Raw genomic sequence first — 8,660 nt, 5'->3', positions numbered from 1 at the left:
GGTCTAGATTCTAAACACTACAGGTTAGAAATCTCCTGCGTGATTCATCAAGGCAAATGCTTCTGAGAGATTTTTGCCCTGATCTTGTTGCATTTTCCCAAAAGGGAGGAAGGCTGTCCCTTCTCAGTTCATTAGGTCTTCCCTTTTTACCACCCCTGAAAGCATTTCTGAGTTTCTTTGCTAATAATGAAATACTGAGAATCTTAGAACTTCACACACACACACACACACACACACATACACATACACGCAAAAAAAGGTCACAATAGCTTACAATTCTCTAGCATTTTAATATTTACAAAGCTTTTTCTCACATCAGCCCTGGTACAAGTATTTTTTATCACCATTTTACAGATGAGTCAAATGAGGAACAGAGAAGTTAGATAGCCATAGTGACATAGAAATTAAGTCTCATTGTTGGGATTCAGATTCAGTAATTCCATCCAATAAACATTTTTAAATACTTAAAATGTACAAGTTTTGGGGGGTAAGAGGAAGAAAAAACTTCTTTCTTAAAAAATCTTTCTTCCTACTCCATCTTCAGCTTTCTGTTTACCGTATTAGGCTGCCTCCTTTGCCCTCATCATTTTCCCAGAAGTTTCCCCTGGAAGGCATTTTTAAAAGCAGCCTGTACAGCCCGGTTCCTCAGACTATAAACAATGGGGTTGAGGAGGGGAGTCACAACAGTATAGGTGACAGCAATGAGTTGATCACGCTCCAGGGAATAGCTAGCCTTGGGTCTCAAGTACATGAATGAAGCACAGCCATAATGGATAATGACCACAGTGAGGTGGGAAGCACAGGTGGAAAAGGCCTTTTGTTTCCCCTTTGCTGAGGGTATTCTCATAATGGTGACCAAGATGTTGACATAGGAGATGGTTATGAGTGCAAAAGAGACAAGGAGGACCAGAAGGCTGAGGATAAGGATTCCCAGCTCACTCAGGCCAGTGTCTCCACTGGCCAGGCTCAACACTGGAGGGGTATCACAGAAAAAGTGATGTATTTCATGAGAACCACAGAATGGGAGTCGGAAGATAACTAGCGTCATTCCCATCCCTATGAGATACCCACTAAAGAAAGAAGTACCAACTAGCTGGGTACAGAGAGTAGGGTGCATGCGGCTGGCATAATGGAGCGGGGCACAGATGGCCACATACCTGTCAAAGCCCATCACTGCGAGGAGGAAGCAATTAGTGCAGGCCCATGAGGCAGAGAAGTCCATCTGCACAGCGCAACCCACGTAAGAGATGGCCTGACTCCCAATTGCCAGGTTGGAAAGCATCTTAGGGATGATCCCCAGAGTGTAACAGGTTTCTGAGAAGGAGAGCACAGAAAGGAAAAGGTACATGGGAGTGTGAAGGTGACTGTCCAACCGGATGATGATAATGATGAAGACATTGCTGGTCAGGGTGATGAGGTAGAGGAAGAGGAAGATGGCAAAGAGCAGGAACTGCAGATTCCCAAAGCTGGAGAAGCCCAAGAAGACAAAATTCCTCCAAGTGGTTTCGTTGCACAGTCCCATCCTAAGAGGAGAAAGATCAGGCTTTTCTCAGTTGTCTGAGTGCACTTTGTAAGGGGTATCTAGCTTGCCAATGAAGCTGGGGATTTACTGTGAAAAGAAATTGGGGAATCTTTCCTCCCACATCCTGTGGAGTCCTAAAACTCTAAGACATTATCCTAAATTTAGGTTGTTATTTTTTATGTAAAACAAATAGGCATATAGCCATACTCCAACTCATTTATACAAATGCCCAGACACACACAAATGACTTATGCCACAGAACTAGAATCATGGCTTTTTAGGAATAAAAATTTTCTTAGAAGCATCTAACCCAACTCTTTCATTTGCAAATAAGAAAACCAGAATTCAAAGGGTAACCTGCTGAAAATCACACAAGATTTGGAGATAGAAACAGAATTTATGACTACAATATAACAACTATTATTATTATCATACCCTTTGCACCTTATTATTCTGCTTTCCTGGATACCCACAAAGAATAAGCAATTGTTCATCACCATAGTTTAAATACATTACAGTGATATGGAGTTGGTTCTTTTTCTTTGGGAAGAATGATAAAATAAGGGGAGAAGGAGATGCAGAGATCATTATCCCCTTGCTTTCTGAGAGAAAGAATCTGAGGGGGCTCCAGAGCCCAAGTTGGCTGAGAGCCCAGAGCTGTTGACTCCCCAGTACAGAACTCTTGAATGCCTCTTGAATAAATATTCTTCCAAACGGTGTCAAAAGCCAGTAAGAGCCCCGATTTTGGAATAAGATAATCTGGATTAGAATTCTTGCTGTTTTACTATTTATGTAATCTTAGACCCCTCTCTGAGCTTGTTTTTTTTTTTTTTAAGTTATTAAATGATATGGTTGGATTAGATCACCCATGAGATCTCTCTCATCAAGACCCTATGACCCTGGAGTTCCATCTTTTAGAAAGGTGAGCCCATAAGAACATTGTTATGTTTTTGATCGTGTCCTCCCAAAACATTGAATATTAAATAATATGTGCATAAACACAAACTGATTGTGTAGCAGCGTTTTACTTAAAAATAAATTTAATTGCTTTTGTTTTTCTTGAAAATTTCCTTAACCCCTTTTACTCCCCAAAATATGCCATGAGCCCAGTTTCTCCAGACCAGAATTTCCCAGTTTTACCAATGAATTTAAAGCCCAGAGTATTCTAAATTCACATTATTTTGGGAAACATTGCTCTAGAATTTACCATGATTTGCATTAGGACTCTGAGAGAAGCTTCTTTGCTTACCTCCGTTTTCTGCTCATTCTAATACCTCTTTGGCCATGACCACCACTACTTCTAAGCATAGAAGGTGGGCCTGAGACATCATCTCAAGGATTACTGTTCTTGCAGGGCTGTCATATATCCATATGGTAGTAAAGTCTCCTCATACGTCTCTAGTCTCAGTTAGAGCCTATATCAGTTGCCAGCCAAATAAATGTGTTCTCTGAGGACTCTCTAGTTCCCCAGAGGGAATTTAGAACCTTGATGATTATTAGGGATTATTCTGCAGGGAAAGGGGGAATATACAAAGGGGGATATACAAAGAAATAAGAATTGACTAGATCTGGCTCTAACATACTCAATAAAGTGATCACCTAGTCTCTGCTGAAGGACTCTCTTGAGGGAAAATTCACAAACTCTTGAAGGAGCCCATTCTTTGTTTTTGAATAGCTCTAATTGTTCAGAAATATTTTTGCTTCCATAGCACTAACATGATAAAATTCCACCTATTGCTTACTTTAGCATTCAGGGAGAGCAAGGCTAATCCCCCAATCACATACTTTCAATATTTGAAAATAACTACTATGTTCCCTTTAAGCTATCTCTTCTTCATTTAACTGATTTGCATATAGCATAGACTCAATGTTCTTCATGCAAGTAACTTCTTTTGAATTTATCAAATATCAGATTTCAGTGGTCATTACCTAATGTGTATTGTGGACCCAATATATTTCACTGATTCTCCATTCTATTTCTTGGCTTGTACCAGATTGTTTTGATAATTACTGCATTGTAATATATTTTGAGATCTTGGTTTGGGTTAGCCATCTTCTTTCACATTTTTTCCTATAAATTTCATTGATATTTTTGACCTTTGTTTTTCTTCCAAATGGATTTTGTTATTTTTTTTCTAGTTCTATAAAATAATTTTTGGCAGTTTGAATGGTATGCCATTGAATAAGTAAATTAATTTAGATAAGAGTTGTCATTTTCATTATACTGGTTCATCTCATTTATGAGCAATTAATATTTTTTTCCAATTTTTCAGATTTAATTTTTTTTGCACAAAAAAGTGTTTTGTAATTGTGTTCACATAGTTGCTAGGTTTGTCTTGGCAGGTAGATTCTCAAATATTTTATACTTAGTTATTTTAACTGAAATTTCTCTATCTCTTGCTACTCAATTTAGTTGGTAGTATATAGAAACACTGATAATGTATATGGGTTTACTTTATATCCTGCAACTTTGCTAAAGTTGTAATTATTTCAACTAGTTTTTTAGTTGATTCTCTCAGATTCTCTAAGTATATCAAGTTATCATCAGCAAAGAGTGATACTTTTGTCTCCTGCTTGATACTTTTGTCTCCTGATTGTCTATTCTAATTCCTTGAATTTCTTTTTTTTCTTCTCTTATTGCTAGAGATAGCATTTTTGATACAATATTGAATAATAGTGATGATAATGGAATCCTAATTTTACTACTGATCTTATTTTCTTATTATAGCTCTTATTCTATTATTAGAAGTAATGCTTGTTAATGGTTTTTAGATAAATACTACTTATCGATTTAGAGAGAGCTCTATTCTTTTGTCTTAGTGCTTTTTAATAAAAATGAATATTATATATTTTGTCAAAAGTTTTTTTTTTTTAACATATATTGAAATAGTTATGTGATTTTGGGGTTTTTTGTCAATTATGCCAATAGTTTCCCAAATATTGAACTTGGTCTGCATTCTTGGTATTAATCCTACCTTGTCATAATGTATGATTTTTATGAAATATTGCTATAATCTCCTTCTTAGTAATATTATGTAAAATTTTTGCATCAATATTTATTAAAGAAATTGGTCTATATTTTTCTTTCTCTATTTCTGCTCTTCCTAGCTTAGAAATTTTGTAAGACTCATTTACATTTTTTTTTCTCTTCAAATCATTTAAATAGTAATGGAGTTAATTGTTCTTTAAATGTTTGGTAGATTTTACTTTTGCAACCATTTAATTCTAGGGATTTTTTTCTTGCAGGAACTCATTGACGGCTTGTTCAATTTCTTTTTTTTTTTTAATGGGGTTATTCAATCTTTTATTAATCTGGTCACTTTATGATTTTGTAAATAGAGTCTTTTCATTAGACTGTTAAATTTATTGCAGTATAATACAATAAAATAACAAGAATTGTTTTAATTTCCTCTTTATTAGTAGTGAATTAACCCTCTTAATTTTTGATCTAGGTAGTTTTTATTTTCTTTTTTTATCATATTAATCAGTAGTCTATTTATTTTTTTTCATAAAACCAGCTCCTAGTTTTATTAACTAATTTAATGGTTTTCTTATTTTCAATTTTATTAATCCTTCTTTTGATTTTCAGGGTTTCCAATTTGATGCTTAATTGGGAATTGTTAATTTGTCATTTTTTCTAGTTCTTTTAGTTGCATACCCAAAACATCGGTCTGTTCTTTTTTTATTTTGTTAATGTAACCATTTAAAGTTATAACTTTCCTTCTAAGTACTGCTTTGGCTATATCCCATAAATTTTGGTGTATTATCTCTTGTTGTTGTCATTTTTTTTAATGAAACTATTGATTGTTACTGTTTTTTTTTGTGTGTGTGTGTGTGTGATTAGTTCTTAGATCTACTCATTTTTAGGATTAGATTATAGTTTCCAATTAATTTTAATCTACTTTCCATAGCACTTTATTAAATGTAATTTTTATTATATTATGTTCTGAAATGATGTACTTAATTTTTCTAGTTTTTTTGTATTTGGTTCTGTGGTTTTTAATATCTAAGACATGCTCAGTTTTTATGAAGGTGCCATGTACCACTGAGAGAAAAAAAGTTTATTCTGTTTATTCCTATTCATATGGGTCTATCATATCTAACTTTCCTACCATTTTATTCATTTTTTAAATTTCTCTCATTTATTTTGGTTATAGTTATGTGGTTCTGAGTATCAGTTTACTCAACTGGGTAAAGTTGAGCTCTCCTCCTAATGTAGAATCTATCACTATTTCCTACTGTAATTTATTTAACATTTCTTTTAGATGTCTGGATGCTATATCACTTGGTGCGTATATGTTTAATATTAATTATTATATATTATTATAATATAATAATTGATATAAATTATATTAATTAATAATATATTATATAAATACAAAATATAGTTACAATCAATATAATTATTATATTAATCACTATTAATTAATTGATATTAATGCTATTGTCTACAGCACCTTTTTAGCAAGATATAATTGCCTTGCTTTTCTCTTTGAATTAGATGCACTCTGTCTCATGTTTGCTAACCAAGCTTTTTTTCTTTTTTCTTTTTTTTAATTCAGAGGAAGCTTAATAGGTTCTGCTCTTGCTACTTACCTTTACTCTGTGAGTGCTTCTTTGTTTCAAGTATGTTTCTTGTACAACTTGTACAACAGATTTCAATAATATTCAACATGAACCTTGACCTTATTTCTCTAAGTATACTCCTTTACCCTAAGAATGATAAAGTTCTTAAGAGTTAACATATAGGAATATAAACCGTTTTATGGTTTTACTTTCCTGTTTATCTTTTATGCTTCTCTTGAGACTTGTATTTAAAAATTAGATTTTCTTTTCAGCTCTGGCCTTCTCACAAAAAAAAAAAAAAAAAAAAAAAAAAGTTTAAAAGTGCTTAATCTCAATAAACATTCTTTTTTTTTTTCTCCTGAAGGATTATACTGTTTCACTGGGTAGGCAATTCATGATTGTAATTCTAGCATCTTTGCCCTTTGGAATATAGTATGTTCCAAGCCCTTTCAATCCTTTAATGTAGAATCCATCAAATCAATATTACCTAACTATGACTCTATAATATTTGAATTGTTTCTTTCTGGATGCTTGAACATTTCTTTCTTGACTTAAGAACTGAAATTTGACTGCATTATTCTTGAGTTTTCATTTTGGGATCTTTTTCAGTAGGCAGTCAGTGGATTTTTTTTTCCATTTCTATTTTATCTTTTAATTTTAGGATTATCAGGATATATTTTTTTAATAGTTTTTGAAAAAAAAACTCTAGGCTATTTTTAAAAATCATGACTTTTAGGTATCCCAATAATTCTTAAATTCTCTCCTCAGTCCATTTTCCAGGTCAGTTGTCTTTTTCAATGATAGATTTTACATTTTCTCCTGTTGTTTCATTATTTTAAATTTTCTTTGTTTATTGATATCTTGTGGTCGTTAATTTCCACTAATCCACTTCTAATTTTTTGAGAATTACATTCAACATTGAATTTTTGTATCTTTTTTCCATTTGGCCAATTCTGCATTTTAAATAGTTCTCTCCAGTGGGTTTTTCTGCCTCTTTTACCATTTGGCCCATTCTGGTTGTTAAGTTATTTTCTTCAGTAAATTTTTGTACCTTCTTTACCAAGTAGTTGAATTTTTCATTTTTGGGGGGGAAGTCATTTCTTTTCCCAATTAATCTACCAGTCTTATTTTGTTTTGTGGTTTTTTTATTTTTTTATTTTTTTTTAGAGTTCTTCTAGGAAGTTTTTTTTTTTGTTTTGTTTTTTTTTTTGGCCCTGAGACCTATTCATAGTTTTCCATGATATTTTGCCTGTAGTTATCTTCTTCTGAGTTTGTGGTTTGATCTTTCCTCTCACCATAATAACTTGCTGTAATCAGATTCTTTTTGTTGTTTCTATTTGCTAATTTTACAATCTATATTTCTATTTTTAACATTATGTCAAATTTGGGTGCTTTTCCTGAGGTGAAGAGAGCACAGGTTTTTCATGCTGCTATTTTAAAGCTATTTCAAGCTTTGTAAAAGTAGTATGATCTAAGAAGAGTGATGGTCATTGTTTTCTTGGCCTGTGCTCTAATCAATGAACTACCACTAGCTTTCTTTTCTTTCCTGGAACAGTAATCAGAATCCCCACTATTGCTACTATTCTCTGCTAGTATCCATGCTAGAATACTTTGCTAGAATACTATTGCTTGTATTCTTCTTTACCCTGGGACTGCAACCTAGAACCACATATGGGTTAAAGCAGCAGAATTTTACTTTCAAAAAATGCAAAATATCCCTTGTAATCTTCTTTTGATCAGTTGTCCGACCTCCTTACTGCCTTGGAACCGAGAGCTTTGGAAGCTACTACTATCACCATATTAATTACTGCCTAGTCCTTCTTCTGGCTTACTAGGTGCTGCCTGCCCTGACTCTGCCACCTAAACTGTATTCAACTCATATCTCAGTGAGACCTTTCCAACTGACCCTCTAAGTAGTCATGGGCTGGAAATTTGTTTCTCTTTGACCTTTTGTAGGTTATATTGCCTCAAATTGTTTTTGATTGATTACTTTAAAGTTTTTTGAAGGAGACAAATTTGAGAGAACTCAGATTAATCTCTACCTTTACTCCACCATTTTGATTGCACACTCATTTCTTTATTTTAGTGATAAAAATACCTGATAGTCAAAAAGGGGACTTAATCAAAAAATCAATACTAATGGCAAAGGCAGCATCAGAATTAGAACCCAGGTTTTCTGGTTCCAAATATAGTAAGCTTCCTACCTACTATTACAAACTGACAACTATGTACAAAAATGTCCTATTTTTTGTATACTGAGCTCTGGAAAAGCAAGCATGTATATATAAATTACCTTTCTCAGTGTCAGTAAACACAAATTGCTTAATCATATTAATAGATTGGGGCCACACTGCTAGAGGCAGTATTTACAATTGAAGGGATGGGTCATTCTATATCTATACAACCATGTCATGATTAGACCATAACAATTAGCAAGAATTTCTTATTGTTAGTTAACTCTGGAATTCTTCTCCACTTATCCATTTCACTAGAATATTTACTTTCTGTGCATGTAGACTGATTTTTTTTTTATTTAATAGCCTTTTATTTACAGGATATATACATGGGTAAC

At 33.3% G+C, this 8,660-nt stretch overlaps 1 protein-coding gene across 1 annotated transcript; it reads right to left on the bottom strand.

The window, feature by feature from the left end:
• Window positions 1-583: 583 nt before the first annotated feature.
• LOC100921257 (olfactory receptor 10Z1) lies at window positions 584-1,522 on the bottom strand. The gene has a single exon (XM_003767884.1). It carries the CDS (start codon window positions 1,520-1,522, stop codon window positions 584-586), a length of 939 nt encoding a protein of 312 aa, XP_003767932.1.
• Window positions 1,523-8,660: the final 7,138 nt, after the last annotated feature.

Source organism: Sarcophilus harrisii, chromosome 4, assembly GCF_902635505.1.
Source record: "Sarcophilus harrisii chromosome 4, mSarHar1.11, whole genome shotgun sequence".
NCBI lineage: Eukaryota > Metazoa > Chordata > Mammalia > Dasyuromorphia > Dasyuridae > Sarcophilus > Sarcophilus harrisii.
This window is presented reverse-complemented; position numbering and strand designations above follow the sequence as displayed.